The sequence below is a fragment of the Berghia stephanieae genome, chromosome 7 (genome assembly GCF_034508935.2).
Source record: "Berghia stephanieae isolate SIO BIC M18660-M18661 chromosome 7, UCSD_Bste_1.3, whole genome shotgun sequence".
NCBI classification, from domain to species: domain Eukaryota; kingdom Metazoa; phylum Mollusca; class Gastropoda; order Nudibranchia; family Aeolidiidae; genus Berghia; species Berghia stephanieae.
Window position 1 is genome coordinate 43,577,098 of NC_088366.1, and position 21,043 is coordinate 43,598,140.

Here is a 21,043-nt window from a genome sequence, read left to right on the forward strand (position 1 = left end):
TATTATTATCGTTGTTGCCGTTGTCGTTATCGTCGTTGTCATTGTTGTTGTTGTTATTATTATTATTAATATTATCATTATCATTACTGCTACTTCTGAATCACACTAAGTAACTTAACGCTTTCTTATTTTGCAGGACTATGTGGCCCTGAGAGGAGAGGTATATTTCCCTAATCTTGAGTTTGAGAAGAACGTTGTAGACTTTGGTTGTATTCTCAATGACACAGAAGTGACAAGATACATCAACATCACCAACAATAGCCCTATGGAGGTAAATGTTACAAGTGAAGTATATGTCATGATTATTATTTGAAAAATGATTCTTTTTAAAAAATGTTATTCAAGATCGATTTGAATCTGAATTTGGTAGTGTTCATCAATTTCTAATTTGTTTGATACAATACGAGTATGATAGACTTATTTTTTGCCATATTCGCCCCTCGTGATAATAAGTATTATCTTTTCTAGTACTGTTGAAAGAAAAAGTATTGCTCATTGACTTCTTGTTATGACTATATTTTGGACATTCTGTTTCTATGGGACTTGAGAGTAACTTGAAACTTATTTTAATGAAACTGGCATTGATTCAATGATTTTACTTAAGTGTCAAAATATCAATTATTTTCCCACTTTATACTTAATAGCGCCTTGATTTCTTATTTTAGTGAAATGAGCAGCAGCCAATCGTGGTAATTCATCAACTTAGTATCTGCTTAATCAAGCGGACTGTTTTTTTTTTCATTGATATCAGCTGATTTGAAATCTCATTGCTTTTCTAAAAAAAAATTTTTACTTGTATTATTATTCCCATAAAGGTAAAATACCGCTGGTACTTCTTAGTTGGAGATGCACCAACTTTTGTCAAACGCCAACAAAAGCCCAAGGTATTCTTGGCTGACAAGGATGAGGACATTGATATGATTGACGAGAACAAACAGGCAGATGAGATAGATGGGAAGAGGGAGGCAGATATTGAAGAGGTGGGACAGGAGGAAGAGATGGCTGCACAATCAGGAGATGAAAAAGCGGAAGAGGAAGCTGTGAAAGAAGGAGATGATCAAAAACCAGAAGAAGTGGTTGTTGAGGTATGTTTCGTTTATATTTATTATATTTTTAAAAAAAACAAATAAAGATTTTGTGGGGAAAAGATCATTCTGCATTTATATTGACACTCTTTTACAATTATAATATAGATTATTCCAATTTTAGATTACGTTACTACAGTTCTACAGTAAGAGTTTTGTTCATATCACATTGATCCTTTTTGTTGACAAAAAGGAAATCAGAGACATCCTCATCATTTGTCTTTGTGAATTGAACTGAAGCTTCTATTCAGTTTTATTTTTATTGTTATTTACTATTTCCATTGTTTATTCCAGGTGGCAGACAATGTCCAGAATGAGACAACGGCAGATGACTCATGCATGATTGATGGCAATAAGAAAGATGGCTCCAGGCCTGATTCTCCTGTTGATGTTGAAATTCCTGAAAAAGTAAGACCTCATGAACGATGAAATATTAATTTTTATGGAGTTTATAAGACATAGAAATTAAAATTTGCATATATGTTGAGATTAAAGATAGGCATAATTATGAGTAGGAAGATCTGATCTTAAGATTAAATGTCTTCTTTTTTTTCCCCCTTTTAATGTTTATTTTTATAAAATTCTGTCATTTGGTCATGAACGTAGATTTCTTGAAGGCAAATTAGAGGCCAATACTATGTTAAGAAAACGCGTCATAAAAGTTCTTCCAATTAACACGTTGCAGAATTTCTTTAAGATAATTTTATGAATACAGTTCTGTTTTAAAAGTTCGTGCTAAGTCATATATTAACTTTAATGCTAAGAAAAAATGAGAGAGAGGATTTTTATATCTTGTTTTGTTTTACCAAATATAGGGCCAGTTGGATCAGGAGGAAACTTCTGAGAAGGAACAAAAACAACAGGATTCTGATAGGATGTCCCTCGGAAGTCGAATGTCATTGAGAGAAGAAGAGGTGGCTGCCCTTAATTCCAATCCTGTGCTCAAAGCTTTGTTAGAGGAAGAAGAGGAGGATGAGCTGGATCCCATTGGTGTGGAGGAGGTATGTTTCCATTGAAAAATGTTATCCAGATCTTTCACATATTTGATTAATTAAAGAAATTGAAAAGTCAGCCTGGCACTGCAAGATTCTTTGCCAGAGGGAACACATAGATAATTTATGGAATAAATGCATCATTTTAACATGATTCACATTTTTTATTATTAACCTTGCGTAAAGAGCAAACAATAAAAATCGCTCCCTCAGTTTATTTTTAAATAGAAAAAAACAATGTCTTATCTTCCCTGGCTCTCCAAAAGTTAATCATCTCCTTATTTAAAAACTTCTTTTACTTATGTGGTCTTGTGGTATGACACTCGCTTTCGGATTGGAAGATCCTGGTTCGAGCCTTGTTCAGCGCATAGTTGAGTCCTTGGAAAAGGCTCTTTACTCACATTCTCTCACTGCACTGAGGTGTAAAATGAGTACCTGGCCATTAACAACGTTGTCCTTGTTAGAAAAAAAAATTGTTTCATGGCTCGTTCTACATGTTACGTGTAAAAAAACATGGACCCTTTGTAAAGTGCTTTGAGCACGTTTAGTGGGTATTGCGCTATATAAATGCTCTAGTTTTTATGTGCTCATTTTCCTTGTACTTGAGCTGCACAAATGGCCATTATTTTAGATTGCCATCTGTTGTGATTAGATGCCATCTCTGATATTTGACTCCGAACCATGTCCAGTACTATTAATTCATCTCCTTTCAAATTCTTCATCCCATGACTATAAAGGTCGCTCTTTTCTATTTTCACCTGGGGTTCCATCATTTTAATTCTTTTTTTTTTTTTTTCTTTTAAACCCAATATATTTAAGAACAAACTTTTAGAGATTTATGGATATAAAATATTCACGAGAATAATTTTGTGGGGTAAAATGCCTGATTTACATTTATTTTAATGACAAAATTTGTCGGGAAATATTATTTGTCTTGGTCTTTGAGATAATCAAACTCTAACTTAGATATTGAAATTATCTCCTAAAGGTATTTGACATACTTCCCCTGTATGGAACACTACAACCTGGCGACACTGAGCAGGTGACCTTCACTTTCTATGGCCACGCCAACATCTGGGGTGAAGTCAAGGCTGTCTGCGAAGTAGAAGGTGGACCTACTTATGAGCTGAAGATGGCTGGAGAAGCATCCTTAGTGGAATATGCTTTTGACACCAAACAAATCGATTACGGAAAAGAAGTGAGTCTTACCTATTTATTTGTGAAATACAAATGCCTCAATTTTAATAGCCTAGGTGTAAGAATATTTCTTGGGTTCTTTGTTTTACCCAGCAATTCATATTGCTTATTATCCATGTTCGCTACAATATACTTATAGATAATTTCCAAAGACTCCAGCCTTGTGGAAAAGAAAATGGGAATCAACCAGCTAATTTCATTGTATTGTTTTGAAAAAAGACATTTTATTTTGTAAACCCATTCAGAATTTAAGGAAAACCTGGGATATTTCAGAAATTAAAGTTATATTTGGACTTTTCCTCTAGGGTAAGTTGGCGTCATGAGAAAAACGTCTTTAGTTAGAATAACACATCTTTGAGAACCAAGTATCATTTGAAAGTAATACTCAAATATTTTCTTTTTGAGCTTAACAAAACACCAACCAAATAACTTGTTGTTTTAAGTTTGATCATATTGTAATCAGATAAAACCTTTTGTAAGGTATTATATTTTTAGAATGGTTATTTCAAATATTATATTTATTACATAAACCATGATACATTTTTTGTCAGTGCAAAGATAATTTTATCCTTATATTTTTATTTTTGTTTTAAACTCTTTTATTAATCAACTGTCATATGTAAAATATTCCATTTCTATTGTCTCATCTAGATGTACGATCAAGTGGCTTCTGCCACCATCACCCTCATCAACACAGGTAAAGTTGGTTTTGACTTCTGTGCCATCAACATGGACCCAGCCCTTGAGAAACGTCCCTTGCCTGGCCAACCTATCATGGTTCCTCATGCTGTAAGTAATTTTAGTTCGTTTCATGTTCTTTTTTTTTGGTCTTCATGTGTTCTTTATATCTTTTTGAAATTATTCTTAAATATCTGTATAGGTTTGCACTCATTTATATTTTATGTAGTGACACTCTTTTCCCGTTATGCTTTTTTACGATAATAAACAATGAAATTTACTTTTAATTTTTACACCACATAAATATTGTTTTGTTAAATCTCTCACATATTTTTATTTGTCCACAGGGCTATATCGAACCATTTGGAGAGCAGAAACTGGTTGTGAAATTTTTATCAGGGGTGCCAGAAATCTTCCATAAATCTTTCCAGATACAAGTTGCTCACTTTGAACCTGATGACATCAGTTTATCTGGAGAAGGTAATGTGACATTTTTGTTCTCATTCAAACATTCTCCTTTTTAAGCATTACCTTTTTGTAATTTTTTTTTTGTAAGATAGCAAGCATGTACAGTCCATTTTGCGCAATAAAAATTGGGATAAACTCTAGGTTTATGGGCCACTGATGGTTTATTGCTGTCGATCTGTTTCATCATTTTCACCATCAACAGGTGTATTTCCTCGTGTGTCTCTGGATCTACCAAGGATGGAGGATGAAGAGGGATTTTATGCTGAACTTTTAGCTGAGGCCAAAGACAACCTGGCAAAGTCCATCAAGAAACAGCAACAGATGGAAGCACTCAAAAAGGTGGAGCCTGATGATGATGAGGAGGAGGAGCTACTCAAACTTGTATCAGTGGAGGAAGCAGAAATTGAGGAAACCACACCCAGGGTGGTTGCGCATCAGGTAAATGACTAAAATATCATTGCAGAGCAGTTGACCCACATTTTTCCAAAAAAATTTTTTTTTAGTTTGTTACCCCTTAACATATCCCTTAGTTAATTTAATGTTGTTGATAGATATTGATATTGAGTATACAATTTTATTAGTAGGTGTTGGGAATTTGATAATGATGATGACAGCGACAGTGATAATAAATAATGACAATGATGTTAATAATGGTGTCTATGATTATGATGTCATAATAATACTGATGAAATAAGATGAAATAAAATAGTTTGATTGACAGAATTTTAAAATTCTCAAATGATGTTTGAACACCACGTTTTACATTTATCTAAGCATGTCAGATTTTTCATGTCTCAGATATGAGACAAAGCATTGAGCTGTAAAGAGGATTACTATAAAATAGTTTTGGACATAACTCATTTGATTGTGATTTTGAAGGAATGTATTGGATTTTATGTTATATCATCTTATTTTCTCATTTTTAAAAAAATCCGAAATAGTAGCCATTCACCATTGTAATTGAATTCATCAAGTTTCTAGGATTGCCAGTTTATTGTTTCAAGATATCCTTCATAAAATTACATATTTTTCTGAGCCAATGAACAATTTTAATTTGACCGATCTTTTCTGCACCTGATACTTGCAGACTGAGTGGATGCATACTAGGATTTGTGTTCTTGACTCTATGAGACACCATTACAAAATTGATATCACATTAAATGTTTACATCTACCTCAACAGCATGAGAGACAACCATCTGAGTTGGAAATTCAAATGGAAGTGGAACGACTTGCTGTCAGGAACTTTGCACTGGATATACAAAATGAAACAGACCGTTCCAATAACAAAGCCACAGTGGACGGCAAAGGCGAGAGTTTACTGCAAGCTGTCACCTCCAATCTTACTATGCTTAGCGCAGAGTCTTTTGGGGCAAACAGACCAAAGTAATCATTATTTTTAAAGCTTTGTGTTCATTTATGATTGCATGTACTTGTTTTAGATGTCAATGACAGTGAAGGAAGTTTATTATTTTGAAGCTCATTTTCAAATAAACTTTTCTCTTTTTTCTGGAAAAGTTCTGAAAAACTGGAATTTTTGACTGCTTATGCTTAGCAGAAATTTAATTTCTTTAAAAAAGAAGTTGCCATTTGATTAATTTTTTCCCCGGCATTCATTTACAAGTTTTTATACATGTAATACTGTGAGCTTGGTTTTGATTGGGTTGTATTAAGAAAGCAGAATCAAATAAAACTGGATATTGAGACAAATGATATTTCAAAACCAATATATTCTTCTCTGGCAGAATGCAACTTTGTTGAAAAACATCAATTTATTTTTGCAGTAGGCATACTGCTGACAAAAGTGTCTAATGCTTTATGAGTTATAAGCATAACTCTTGTTTCAAATAATTCAATGAAAGTTTTGTTAAATTTCATGCATCTTTATAATTAATTTCTCTAATGTTATTTCAGACCAATCCTTCCTGACTATCTTCTAGACTTTGGCTACGTTGTGTTAGGAACAGTCCGAACTCATGTTGTTCGTGCAACAAACACTGGATGGTTTCCTGTCTCCTTTAAACTGGAGAGGCAGTTCATCCATGTCACGGGATTTCACATTGAGCTGGATCGGGTCAGGAACCTGCCTGGAGCACCCGACAATGAGACACTGGATTTTGTAGTCAGCTTTGACCCTAGGGGCGCTAACTTACATCTTGGACCAATTGAGGTTGTGGTCCCAATTAATGTAAGTATTTGTGGGTTGTTTTTTTTGGTTCTAAATTATTTTCTTTCTGACAACTCTTACCTTGGCAAAAATCAAACAGCTGATGGGGTCTATTTGCTCATTTGACATTAAATATGCATGTCAGGAAGACTAATAAAGAATGGTATATGATATGAGGGACAGTATGTGTCGAACGAGGTAATAGCACTTGTCCAATGGACTTTGGTGTAGACATCAACAGTATCAATGGAATATTTTGTAGCAATTTGATCAGCATTTGTCATCAACAACATTACCTTTGACCTTGAAGTTATGTTTTACTTATATATTGTTTACCTTCCTGTGAGACGTCAGGAGATTAAACATTTTGTCATCTCTCTCTCTCTCTCTCTCTCTCTCTCTCTCTCTCTCTCTCTCTCTCTCTCTCTCTCTCTCTCTCTCTCCATCTTCCCCCCCCCTCTCTCTCTCCGTACCCATTTTCTTTACATCTTAAAATTTGCACTTCTATTAAAAATAATTAATTCAGAAAAGTGAGTGGAGCAGGCACTTATGTTGGTAACAACAAGATATGAAGTGAATAGAAAAGTGCCAGAAGACAATAGAGAATAAAAATTTTTCGCGGCGGTGGTGGGTTTGAACCTGCGACCTTATTGGTACGACAACTCCGCCTGGCAGGTGAGAGCGTGGCTCTACCGTGTGAGCTATCCACGAACACAAAAATATTCGTTTCAAACCCACAGTCATTACTAGATCCCTCTCTCACCCACTTCTTGAGACCGCCGATTCGTTCGTACACCACCATCGCGAATAATTTTGACCAGCAGTTAAGCTTAATAGCCAATATTCTCAACACAAACATATAACATAGAAACGATTGAGACATTGAGTATGCTCCGGTGTATGGGGTGAATTTTTAATTCAGAAAAGTGAGTGGAGCAGGCACTTATGTTGGTAACAACAAGATATGAAGTGAATAGAAAAGTGCCAGAAGACAATAGAGAATAAAAATTTTTATTCTCTATTGTCTTCTGGCACTTTTCTATTCACTTCATATCTTGTTGTTACCAACATAAGTGCCTGCTCCACTCACTTTTCTGAATTAAAAATTCACCCCATACACCGGAGCATACTCAATGTCTCAATCGTTTCTATGTTATATGTTTGTGTTGAGAATATTGGCTATTAAGCTTAACTGCTGGTCAAAATTATTCGCGATGGTGGTGTACGAACGAATCGGCGGTCTCAAGAAGTGGGTGAGAGAGGGATCTAGTAATGACTTGGGTTTGAAACGAATATTTTTGTGTTCGTGGATAGCTCACACGGTAGAGCCACGCTCTCACCTGCCAGGCGGAGTTGTCGTACCAATAAGGTCGCAGGTTCAAACCCCACCACCGCCGCGAAAATTTTTTATTCTCTATTGTCTTCTGGCACTTTTCTATTCACTTCATATCTTGTTATTAAAAATAATCTAGCTTTTGATTTGTTGAACATTTAAATGTTTATTATCATTAATACTTAAACATTCTGAAATGATTTTGTTTCCAGATCATCAATGGTCCCATGCTGATGCTTCGTCTCAAGGCCAACGTCACAATGCCAGACATGGAAGTGTCTGATGACGTTCTTGAATTTGGAGAGGTCAAATGTGGAGAGTGCAAGGTCATCACTGTACAACTCCACAATCACCAAAAGGTCAAATGCGAATGGGACTCTGTTCCACCCGATAACAACAAGCAAGTAAGTGTTAACAATTTATCCCACTACTTGGTTTAAGGATTTATCAAAATTGAGCTATGAAGTGTTTTTTGATGATAAAACCACAGTATAATCTTATGTTTGATGACATCTCAAAATGTCGAGACCGTAGTAATTTTATAATTTATAAATCCTGTGATCTTTTTATCCTTTTTTAATCCTTTATAATAAAATGTTTGAAATAATAATGTCATTTAGTTTTGGGATCCAAGTCATTTGAATTTTTCGTTTTTTAAACTTTATTTCTAGTTTAATGTCTCGTTCTACATGTTACGTGTTACTGTTGGTCAGGGACCTTTTGTAAAGCGCTTTAATCACGTTGAGTAGATATTGTGCAATATAAAAGCTCAAGTTTTTTTGTTGTTTTTTTTTTATTTTTACAGTTGGTTATCAAATCAACTAAATGAGTGTAACCGAGATTGGTTTAAAAAATACTTTACATTTTGTCATTGTTTTTTACATTTGTTTATATGTTCTTATATAAAATTAATACAAAAATAATGAAAAAAATAAAGGAATGAGTGCAACAACTTGTATTTACATTATCCTTGTATTTTAATAATAATAATAATGCTGAAAACTTATATAGCGCTATAACTCCGAGACACCAGACTCTAAGCGCTTAAATTACAAATTACTTTGGATAAACATAATCATTTACACACACAAGCACACACACACACACACACAACACAAACCAAACCTATCTTGCTTCTCATCCCATCTACTAAAATCGAAACAGATATGTTTTAAGTGAACGTTTAAAAATAGACAAAGATTCTTTTTCATGAATGCTCTGCGGTAAGGCATAGTATCTTTGGAAATAAGTAATCATAAGGACAGAATGGAGTTGTAAATAATCATGAATTTACAGTGGAATCCATATGAAGTCAACACTCTTAAAGTCAACTCCTGCTTAAAGTCAACACCTCTTGTTGGTTCCAATTTTTTTGTTCTTTATTAAAGTGTGTTTCATTGATAATGGATAAAATCAACCATGCTTAAAGTCAAAAAATCTTTCTGGTCTGGCAGTTTTGACGTAATCAGGATTCCAGTGTGATTGATTTATTTTAAGCTAAATGTGTGAATCATTCGAGCAACTTCATATATTTAAGATACTATTTCAATTCTTTTCAGATTGACAAGCACGTACCCATGCACCTGAGAAGAAAGATTCGTCAAGCCAAGAAAAAGCCTCGCATCTTTGAGATTCTCCCACCTACGGGGGTGTTGATGCCTGGGCAAAGAGTCAATGTTCAAGTCAAATTCATGCCCACAGAAGAGGTAAGATGTCACTGCATGAGAAGTAAAAAGTAATGAACAAAAATGTAAATAAAACAGCTCAAAAAAAGAACAAAATACCAAACTCGGAATGTTTCAGGCTCAAAATTCTTCTTCAGCCAACAACAAAAATAATAAAACACATATATACATTACTTAAAATCCAAATAGACAGCAGAGAATTTTGAAAAGCTTTTGTTTTATAGCAATTTTTATGGGCTGCATGTTATGATGGGGTCAAATTTCTTTTAAAAAACTCTTTGTTTTAATTTGAGTGCCAGCATCATCATCATCATCATCATCATTATTGCATTCTTCTGTTTTCCAGAAATTCTATGAGAATCGCATCCCAATTCGCATTGCTCAGAGCAGCCAGCGAATTTTACTGTTGTGCCATGGGCAGGGTCTGGAGCCGAGACTTGAGTTTGAGAGGACATTGGTTGAATTTGGGCCCATCTTACCCCACAGTCCAGGGGATGACCAGGAAATAATTGTGCGGAATCCTTGCACTTTCCCCATAGAATTCTACTCTTTGGAGTTTGATAATAACTATCTGGAGGAAGAGAAGGTAAAGCCTTAAACAAATAGTTGTTAAAATGTTCCACAGAGATCTATGCTTATCAACTTTGAGTTTGTTACAAACGACTAATAATACATTAGTTGTGAAACAGGTGCACCAATGAAACAAATAGGATGGTTACCTTATTCTGAAGCACAGGCAAGGGTTAAAATGATAACTTTACCAAGTTTATAAATGACATTATAGAAGAAACCAGAAGATCAAAACCTAATGAAGTCAAATAAACTGCAAACTAGACGACTAGATGGGTATCAATTTTTAATTATTTTCTCCATTCAATATTGACAGTCAGTTGTACTCATTTTGCCCCAAATACGTTCTGTTTTTGAGTCAATTTACCTGCTGGTATCAAATTTCCGAGCAATATTGAGAATATCAATAAAATAGGCATAAGAAAAAAAAAAGAGAAAAATTGTGGCACACGTTTTTGTTATATTATCTTATAATATGCTTTAATCTCTGAAACAAAAAAAAAAACTTACGATTTTGATTTTTTTTTTGCTAGTTGGAAGTGTTATGGACGTTCCTCTAAGAAAGAGCTGCTTACCTTAGTTTTTAGTCCAGTTAATTGGTTTTATTTATCAAATGATAAATTATCATTATCTGAGTACATTATTATATATTATTTTACTTATTACATATGGCATGTGGAATGTACTCTTTGTTAAATACTTTTCTTATTTAGGCCCTAGATGATGTTAATCAATGCAACAATGTTTTTGTGGTTGTCTTTGTATTTTATGTATTTTGATTCTGATTTAAATCAGCTGTTGCCAGGTTGAGTCATTTGATAATATTCTGTCGCTCCAAACAACAACAGAAAGTATTGTCTCACAGTGGATTTGACAAGTCCACTTTCATTGTTCAAAACACATTTATTTCCATTGATTTAATTATGTGTATGTTAACTTCATTGATTACCGATCTACAGATTCTCCGCCTGATGAGAGGCTATGATGAATACAACACTCTGCTTCTTCCCCCTAGGAATGTGTCAGAGAAACTTCCCATGGAACTTACAGAGTTCTATGAAGGTAACGTTTATATACATAGTTATATGATTATGATATGAACAGTTATATAGCGGGGAAATTATTTATCAGGAAAGTCTTTTATTTTTGAGAGTGCATGCAGATATCACGTTTATTTTTATTTTTATTCTTTTGAATTTTGGTAAGGGGAAGAAATAAATTTTATGATGAATCAGTTAATCAATTTATTTATTGATCCATTTATTGATTGACGTATTTATTGAGTATTTAATTAGTTAATCAATTTATTTATTTATTTTTATTAGTTATAAACTGTATTCTATGTTTTTATGAATAGAACAACTAAAGAAACTTGAAGAGGAAGAGAAAGCCAGACAGGAGGCCGAAGCAGCTGCCGAGGCAGAAAGGAGGGAGAATGAGGAGAAAGAGAAAGAAGGTAAGTTGTAGTTGAGCTTTGGATTAATGTTAGAGAAATATAGCATCGTCTTATTTCAATAAAATTGTCTTTATTTTTTAAATTTAAATACATGATGGTAATATATTATGATGATAATGATGATGATGATGATGATGATGATGATGATGATGATGATGATGATGATGATGATGATGATGATGATTTCAATGTCGATGATAATGAATTTGTGGAGCTATGAAATGAATCATTGAATTTTGAATTTTTAAACTGTTAATGAGGAGCTTTAATGATATTATACAACTTGGCATTATTGTGATAATTTGAAGGATAAGAAAATCATCATAGAACTTTAATGCTATCCTGATTAAAAATTAGTTCTTCATTTTTTTTCAAAGAAAAAGAAGCAGAACTTTTGGGGGTAGATGAAGGAGATGAAATCAAAACAGGAGAAATAACTCCAGCCATAATGACAACAGCACCTTCTGGAAACATTACACCAATTGAGTTGCCTCCACCAACAGGAGGACTTTTCCCTGAACCGACCATTGACGAAATTGCCAAGAAAGAAGATATACTAGAAGGTAGAGACATCTGACATATTGTAAAGTGTAGTTCATATTTGAAGTTAGACCTGAAACAGTTGTGCTTTATCCAATATATATATTTCAAAAAGATATGAATTCTTATTTACAGGAAATAATTACTTATTTGTGAATTTGATGCCATATTCTCAAAATTTTGTCTTAAAGAGGAACTCTCCAAAAACACAATCATTAATGTTATCTAATCTTTTCACTTGTAATTTTGCTGTTTTGAATAAACCTGTTGGAGGCATATTTAAATGATTTTATATTATCATGTATTAATTATACATTATAATTTATTTATTTATTATTTATTATTATTATTATTACTATTATTATTATTATTTATTATTATTATTATTATTATTATTATTATTATTGTTTATATTATTATAATCATTTATTATTATTATTATTATTATTATTATTATTATTATTATTATTATTATTATCATTATCATTATTATTATTATTATTATTATTATTATTATTATTATTATTATTTTGATTATGATTATTATTATTATTATCATCATTATTATTTTTATTATTATTATTTGTCATAAACAGAGAAAATGAAGGAATCCATTGCCAGCGGACCAGGTGTCGGTGAACTTGAGATAACCCCAGTATCTGCTGCGATTGCAAGGCATCTTGGGATTGATTTGACACCAGAAGGGAAGGCAGCTCGTAACAGGAGGGGTATCGCCATCATTGTCCATGGCGCTCCAATGTCAGGTCAGTCTTTTTCTTTGTTTTCTTTTGTATTTACTTTTAACACCATTGATTCAATCAATGTAGCTATGTAGGGCCCAGTAGTGTAAATGTTGCTGCTCGAAGCTCGAATAAATAAAGAACAATGTAAAATTGAATGTAAGCTTCAATTTAATATACGAAAACAGATCATCATCATCATCATTTTATCTGTTTTCATATATTAAATTTAAGCTTACATTCAATTTTACACGGTTATTTATTAAAGCCCAGTAGGCATCATGCATACTTTAAATTTTCGTTTTTATGTTTTTATTGTTATTGTAATCTTAGTAATGTTGTGTATTGTTTTGTTCTTTGTATAGAAGTGTGATCATACATTGTTATGGCTTTAATAACTAAGCATTTGCGTATATGAGATCAAAGTATTCGTGTAATTTGTTGAAATCTTTTTTCTTTTCTTTTCTTTTTTTTTTAATCAGGAAAAACCAGCACAGCTGTTTCTCTAGCCAAATTCTATGAGGCGGCTATTCTTACTGTAGATGGCGTTGTTTGTGATGCCATTGCTAATGGCAACTCACCAGCTGGTCTAAGAGCCAGAGAAATGTGTGCTGAAGCTGCCAAAAGGAAGGCGGAAGAGCTGAAGGAGTTGGAAGGAATTGAGGGTGATAAGAAACAGGGCGGCCTCAGTGTGGAAGCTGTTACAGCTCATACCCAAGGCACTGGTGGTGAGTTTTAGCACAGACAGCTTGACTATTTCTAATTTATAGTGGTTCCAAAATGATCTTGATTATGGAAACTTGTTGAACTACTCCATTTTCGGCTCACATTGAATTAAGAGAGAGAGAGAGAGAGAGAGAGAGAGAGAGAGAGAGAGAGAGAGAGAGAGAGAGAGAGAGAGAGAGAGAGAGATTAACTCCAAAATGTCTTCCAGTATTCACCTTATATTAATACTATATTATTAATATGCCTTTAATAGTATAAATAATGTTAGTGAAACCCTAAATATAAGTTGTGTCTATTTATCTTTTGTTTTAATTTAATTTTGTTGTTCTTCAACAGCTGCTGCAGGTTCATCCCTTGCATCCAATCGTAAGACAAGCACTATTGTTGATGTGAAGGGAGGAAGGGACAAACCAGGAGCTGGTGGAAAAAACACTGTGGTCAACTCGTCAGTAGAGGGTGCTACAGGCAGTCAGGTTGGTCCTTTCACATTTCTTCTTCAACAAAGAACCTTGGATAAAGATAGATTTCAACTGTGATTCCTTTACAGATGAAATGCCACTGACTAAATGTATGTTTAAGTTTTGATGTTCAATGCATTTGCAACAAAACGTGACCACATTGAAAGATTAAGTGCGATTTGTATAAACTGCCTTATTTTTCTGTTTCTCTTATTTTGCTACAACCTTAGGCTTGATCTTTTAAGAGAACTATTGTTTCAGCACTTATACAACTTTCTTTCTTGAATGAATATAAAATTATATGCTTTTTAAAACTTGGGCAATTTTGAAAATATAGCCTTGGTTTTCCTGTTCCTTGCTACTGCTTCAATGAGGACTAGCCAGATTTGTTCTAGTTCCGTTGAAAAAGTTTGTTTTTTTTAAAGTGTCATCAAAATAATGATATAATAAACATATTTTGACTTTTGACTTCATTCAGGTTCCTAGCAGTCCTCCACCCCTGACAGCTCCCATTGCCAGACGACTGAGTATCAGTGCCAGCGTGGCGGGAGAGGAAGGACTCATCTCTTGTGTCTTACCAGAGGATCTGCTGGTGGAGATCTTGGCTGAGAGACTTCAGGTAGAATTAAATAAAATGAGTTGCTTTGGATATATCGAATCTATCAAAATGTACTCGATATATTTTATTTTATAATCTATGATCGAATTAATGAATGACATTTCAATGACAATATTTGACCTAATGCCTTATTCTTGGTGAACCAAATGTCAAAAGTGATTTTAAAGCTAACATGATCAAAATCACAATATTTTTTTTTTGTCAGGTAAAAATTAAAACACTTTACTTATTCTTCTCTTTGAAGCACATAAGTTGAAGCAAAGCTTCATAATTTGAAAATAGTATATTAAATTTTCAGTATTCAGATCACCCTGATAGTATACCAGTTTGAGGTGATTGGTCACAAATGTGGTTCACAACTATGTTATATTTTGTTTATTGTTTAGAATATTTACTTATATTACCGGGTATGCATTGACAATTTCGTTTGCACCACAGTTACCTTTTTTTTCTTTAATCATTTATTAATTTTAAAAGTGAATATTTTAAACTTGCTATACCTGTTTAATTTACTGATGTTATTTCAGCTAAATGACTGCCACAGTGGGGTTGTCTTTGATGGTCTGGAGACTCTGTTCTCTCAGACTCTCTTCACCACCGCCAATGCAATCCTCAAAGCTCTCAACAACAGACGCTTTATCTATTTCTGTACCCTTAAACTTGACTACAATGTATTGAAGGAACAAGAGAAGAAAGCACAAGAGGAAGATGGTATGCCTATTCATTTCACTTTTATTGTTAAGCAATACTGAGGTAAATCCAACTCATTATTTACAAGTTTTCAAATTTACAATTAGGAGAGTATTCAAGACATTCTTTGAGTTTTAGAAATATTTTGGTCTATTAACATAAGCATCTTTGATTGTGTGTCTTCATTCAAATGTGTGAAATGAAAAGAAAAATTGTGATTAATGCTGTTTATAAAGTTTGTTGTTATAAAAATCATTACCATATTTTATTACTGTTATGATTTTGTAAATGTTTGAAGTGCATTTTACTCAATATGTAGTTGTGCACAATACTTACAAAGGCAAACATTTTCATTCGTGATCTTGTGATCTTATTAATACGTCAGGTGATCGAAATTCAGCATTATTTGCAATTTGTATATTTATATATTTCAATTTTCAATGCAAAGAACTGTTTACGTTGTGTCATAGTAATTGCCCCCAAAAAACGATGTTTGCCAATAACATTGAAAAAAAAAACCAACAAGCTCTGCTTTATAGCATCAGGTATTATTAGCTAATTATGTTTGAATCATTGAATATATACAGACTTTGAAAAATTGTATGATTACCCCTCTCGGACATTCTCTCTTACAACTTACAGAAATAGCTCAGAAAAAGAAGGAGGAAGAGGAAATTTTGTGGTTGGAGGAGATGGATGAGGATGAGTACGATGCTTTAGCTGATGACATGAAAGCTAGAGTTGACCACAAACGACTTATTATCAAGAAGGAAAGAATTAAGAAGTATGAAACGTTTTTCTATGGTGATAGTATAAATATTTTAGTGTACCATACTACTAAAAGGCTGATACTGATTGTCAAAAAACGGTCTTTGTTCTGGGAATCTGTTATCTTGGATTAAAATCTTACGACCATTCAATTTCTATCCTTTGTTTCAACATTCCATTTTACTTAGCTATGAAGAATACTTGACCACATGTATTTTAAGAGTGAATGAATTGAACTAATCTCGTTATTTTAAAATGTTGTATAAATTTGTAGAAAGATTTTCTGAAGCAAAATATAAACCAACGAAAAAGAAAAATGTAAAAAAACAAAAACAAAAAAAAACAAACTAAAAATCAGTCAAAAGCCATAAAGCAACAATTACAAAGAAAAGCACCAACCTCCCTCTCAAACAAACAAAGAATCCAAAATAAGTCCACTCCAACTGCAGTCCAATGAAAAAAAAAAAGAATAATTCATTTCTCTATTGTTTCTGTCCCACTATATTTTATGAGTGTACAATGTGCTATGGTTTATTCTTTTTCAGGGAGCAAGAAGACAGGGCTGAGCGAGAGCGTATTGAACGAGAAGCAAGGGAGGAGGAGGAGAGGAGGAAGGAAGAAGAAAGGTAAGAATTTTTTAAAAATATATAAGCGTTTCATCATTATCAACATCAATGAAACCATTGTGTTCTATTTTTTAATTTGTAATCAAGCCAAAAAAAAAAAAAAGATGATTTGAATAATCATTGGTACTTCAAAAACAGTCACCAAATATAAGAAAATAACTCGAAGCACTTTTAAAATACAAAGAGGCTTGTAATGCTCATATCTTTTCTTTTCATGTTCAGTAAGTCACGTAAAAAAGGGAAAGGCAAGGCAGCTCCCACACCAGCTGACCCCAAAGAGAAAGACAAAAAGACCCAGACGGCTCCAAAGGCTGGAGGTCAAGGGTCAGACCGCACTCAGAAGTCACAAGGTGGAGCTAGAGGTCACGAGGGTGAGAAGGGACCAGGTTCTGACAGACCTGAATCTCATGCGACCGAAAAATCTGACACACAAGCTGATGAGGGAAAGTAAGTTTGCATTTTTATATTTTTGGTGTAACTGTATTTTATGTTTTGTATATATTATGTTATTCCATATGCTTAGTTGAATTATAAAACCCTAGAAAATAGCGACAGAAAAACAGAAAATTGGAAATGCAATCTGTTAAACAATTTTGAAGGCTATTCAAAACTTTTGTAGATGTTAAATGGGATTACAGGACTAACTGCTTGTTTAATTTGTGAAGAATTAAAATTGTGTTATTTTAAAAAAATCGAATTCAAATTCTTTTTATTTGTTACTTTTCCCAACCAAGATTAGTTCTTGTTTTCATCATAGAGGTCTCTCAAAAACATGAGGTTCTAAGAACAGGATTTTAACTCAGTTTCTGTCACATTATATGGATGATAAATTTATATACTATCCATTCAATCGGACTATCAGATCTAATATTCGCAACTACTAGGTAGACAGACAGGTCAGAATATAACTTGACTCCTAGCGGGTAGAAACCTCGCTTGTATGTTGAATACTTTACCAGTTTAGCTTTTTGAACATCCCCTCCTCTTTCTCTTAAAAATAAAAACAATTTCTTAACTTTATCCATAGAAAAAAGAAAGAGAAAGGTAAAAAAGATGGCAAGAAAGAAGCAGCTGAGGCCTTCCCTGTGGAGGAAGTCAAGGACCCTGTAAAGGAAGCCGAAATTCTCCTCATGCAGAGGTAACTCATTCTTGGAATAACAATAAAGTACAATTGATTAGATTTAGCATTCTATATAATAGTATAAAGCAAAGATTTTCGTACGAAAATATTATATCTTGTTTTATGAAAATTTTGAAATTCACATAAGCTTGAAATGGAGCTTCTTAAAGTTTGTTAAATTGGAAAATCAACAGTTATCAAAATAATATCACATAAAATTTTCAACACAGATTCCGAACATTTGAAGTGGGCCAGAAAGACATCCAAGACTTGCTTGAAACTTGGGATAGATCCACTCTGGCGCCTCGTAGACCTACAACTCCATCTGAAAGATCAGACGAGGAGCAAAAAGACCACCCTGCATCTGGGAAAAAGTCCAGAGTAAAAGGTAGTCAGAATTATATTTTGATCAGGGTTTTTTTTTTCTGCAATCATTGCATCGTTCAAAATTGACAAGAAAAGGTTAGTGCATGGAAGACTTACTTTTAATAAAGATTAAGCTGGGGTTTTTTGTGTGTCACGAAGTCTTACCCTTTTCACCCCTTTTCATATTTGAATCGTATACTTGACCTGATTCAATAATTAACTTTCATGTTTTCATGAAATGCAATCTGACACATCGGTAATTTAGTGGACAGAGGAATTATAAAGTTTGAGTATAGGCATTAAATAACCTAATATAAGATATCTTCGTTTATATGTTGGAACTGTGATTTGTCCAAAAACAAAAACAAAAATTAAAAACAATCCCCCCCCCCCGCAGAGATGTCAAAAGCCATAATAGCCCACAGCCGTTTACTGCTTTCACTTTAGTTCGACAGGTAAATTTTGCCGGACGCTAGTTCATAACAGATGACGAGTCACGGCCTGTACCGAAAGGGCGACTGAGCAACTTTTCCTATTTTGACGATTTTTTTCTCAAGTTCAAAGTGGCGTAGTAAAGATGCTATTAGATGTTGCAATAAGATATTTTAGAGTCATAACTAGTGATTTACATACTTTTATTTGATATAATTTTAGTAGATCATTTGGGATAAGATTTTATAGGAAATAACCATAAAAATGGGTCCGAAATTTTAATTACTTCAAACGATATAATCAAACATTACATAGTTATCTGAGTTTATACAAATAAATGAGAAATACTGCAATAATCATCAATATTCACAGAGTAAAAATATATAATCAAAGTCGTTTTGTAATGAAGCATTGTTGAGATATCCGCTCACCTGTACAGCCATATCCTTTTTTTGACAGCAATTTTAAAAATGCGTAATCACCGAATTGTAGGGGTTTGTTGATCAAATGATCAAAACGAACTGGTTTTAGTAATGGCAATTGACAATTCTTAGGAAAAGATAAGTTATATGCATTCCTTTGACGTTTGTATAGATCTAAACTATAATAATAATAATAATAATAATAATAATAATAATAATAATAATAATAATAATAATGATAATGATCATTTTCATGAAAATAATATAGTGGCTATCACCTAAACGCCTGCTAATTTTGGTAAACGCAATAATTTCTCTTTAAAATATTGTTCTAAATGCCCGTTTAAAAAAAAAAAATTGGAATTCGCCTTTATATGTCCACTCTGACAGAAAGGAAATAAAAAAAAAAGAAAGAAAGAAAGAATAAAGAATTTTACTGAATCATTTGCGACCGAAGAATTGACTCATCACCTGTTTCCGAGAGTTTTATTTAACTTCTCAACGCCCCAAATTACTATCAATTCATTCAATATAATTTACTCCTCCCCACTCCACGCTCTCCGGCAATTTCCTTCCATGTCCCTCAAACTGCTTTCTTTCCATGAGCGTCCAATCAGCTTTTTACAATTGCCCATTTCCAATTGGCTGCTGAAAAAGGACAATTCTAATTTCAATTATCCACCAGTCGGTCATCAGCAAAGTCAAGAAAGCTCCTCCTACTCAAATCACACATACCCACGAATATGATAGGCCTTGTAGACAGTCACTGGTCTTTGATGTTACACAACCATCCGCCAGCTTTGATCACATCGCTTTTGATGATGTCACTCAATATCTATCTTCTCTCAACCCCGTTGACTGTACCACGAGTCAACATAAAAGAATATCGCGATGAGGTGCGAATCGTGAAGATGGAATGACGTAGCTGTGTAAAGTTATAGGTTCAAAGTTCAATTGTCAGAGAGAACTGATGAGAGATCAAACTGAGGTGGTAAAATGAAAATTGTTTCGTGGTAAAACGTTGCATAAATTAGTTTTATGTACACCAACACACACACACCAAAACACACACACACACACACACACACTCTCACTCTCTCTCTCTCCCTCTCTCTCTCTCTCTCTCTCTCTCTCTCTCTCTCTCTCTCTCTCCTCCAGTCCTGCGACAAAAAAAGGACGCCTACCAGATAGCTAATACTATTTAAAATGGAAATTTGTTGAAAATGGTCTGCTTATTGATCAACCGAAGCATCGGGGATAACAGAAATGATCATTGTGAATCAGTTGAAACACGTGATATCGATGTAATACTAATACTAGTAGTAATCATATATTATCAGTGTATTTATCTTACTCTTGATCACCACTGTAATAATAATAATAGTAAAAAATAAATAATATCCATTTTTTGACAATAAAAAATCGTTATAAATGCATTGAAAAAGATGGGAGGGGGGGGGGGGGGGGGAGGATTAATGATCAGATAATCAAAGTGAACTGTTATTTTAAAATAAATTGACAATCATAGGTAAAGATAAGTTATAAGTATTCCTTTGAACTTTGTATAGACGTCTAGATCTTAACACATTTTATATATTAATACTTTTTATTAACATACGTAAAACCTCACGATTATTGTAAGGAACAGCTGATTGTTACATTTCACAGAAACAGCTTCTAATTAACCAACGTTCTGTTTTCTTTTTTTCACTGGTGGAACTTCACTTGCTAATTCTGGAGCAGTTTGCATGAAGTGTTTTTTGACCACATATCTCATTTGAGCCCTTTCAAGCTTATTCGGCAGAGTCCATTTGCATTGAGACAATGCTTGTTTTCAGTATGACCATTCATCTGAGTAAAGAAAAAAATCATTAGTTATTATTGATATTGATGATGATGATGATAA

General features: G+C 33.5%; 1 protein-coding gene across 7 annotated transcripts in view; it reads left to right on the top strand.

Moving 5' to 3' along the window:
• The window catches only part of LOC144977307 (hydrocephalus-inducing protein homolog), a 97,970-nt gene that overhangs the window by 22,622 nt on the left and 54,305 nt on the right, over window positions 1-21,043 (top strand). For all 7 annotated transcript variants that reach the window (XM_078922370.1, XM_078922373.1, XM_078922372.1 and 4 more), the window contains exons 25-50: window positions 137-271; window positions 816-1,085; window positions 1,380-1,493; window positions 1,901-2,086; window positions 3,066-3,275; window positions 3,926-4,063; window positions 4,300-4,432; window positions 4,623-4,858; window positions 5,603-5,805; window positions 6,334-6,607; window positions 8,132-8,323; window positions 9,479-9,625; window positions 9,951-10,190; window positions 11,134-11,236; window positions 11,532-11,630; window positions 12,008-12,193; window positions 12,767-12,934; window positions 13,393-13,638; window positions 13,973-14,109; window positions 14,573-14,713; window positions 15,241-15,424; window positions 16,046-16,187; window positions 16,717-16,797; window positions 17,020-17,244; window positions 17,825-17,935; window positions 18,148-18,305. In XM_078922370.1, coding sequence (XP_078778496.1) covers window positions 137-271; window positions 816-1,085; window positions 1,380-1,493; window positions 1,901-2,086; window positions 3,066-3,275; window positions 3,926-4,063; window positions 4,300-4,432; window positions 4,623-4,858; window positions 5,603-5,805; window positions 6,334-6,607; window positions 8,132-8,323; window positions 9,479-9,625; window positions 9,951-10,190; window positions 11,134-11,236; window positions 11,532-11,630; window positions 12,008-12,193; window positions 12,767-12,934; window positions 13,393-13,638; window positions 13,973-14,109; window positions 14,573-14,713; window positions 15,241-15,424; window positions 16,046-16,187; window positions 16,717-16,797; window positions 17,020-17,244; window positions 17,825-17,935; window positions 18,148-18,305 — 4,459 coding nt within the window. The remainder of the gene's footprint in view (window positions 1-136; window positions 272-815; window positions 1,086-1,379; window positions 1,494-1,900; window positions 2,087-3,065; window positions 3,276-3,925; window positions 4,064-4,299; window positions 4,433-4,622; window positions 4,859-5,602; window positions 5,806-6,333; window positions 6,608-8,131; window positions 8,324-9,478; window positions 9,626-9,950; window positions 10,191-11,133; window positions 11,237-11,531; window positions 11,631-12,007; window positions 12,194-12,766; window positions 12,935-13,392; window positions 13,639-13,972; window positions 14,110-14,572; window positions 14,714-15,240; window positions 15,425-16,045; window positions 16,188-16,716; window positions 16,798-17,019; window positions 17,245-17,824; window positions 17,936-18,147; window positions 18,306-21,043) is intronic.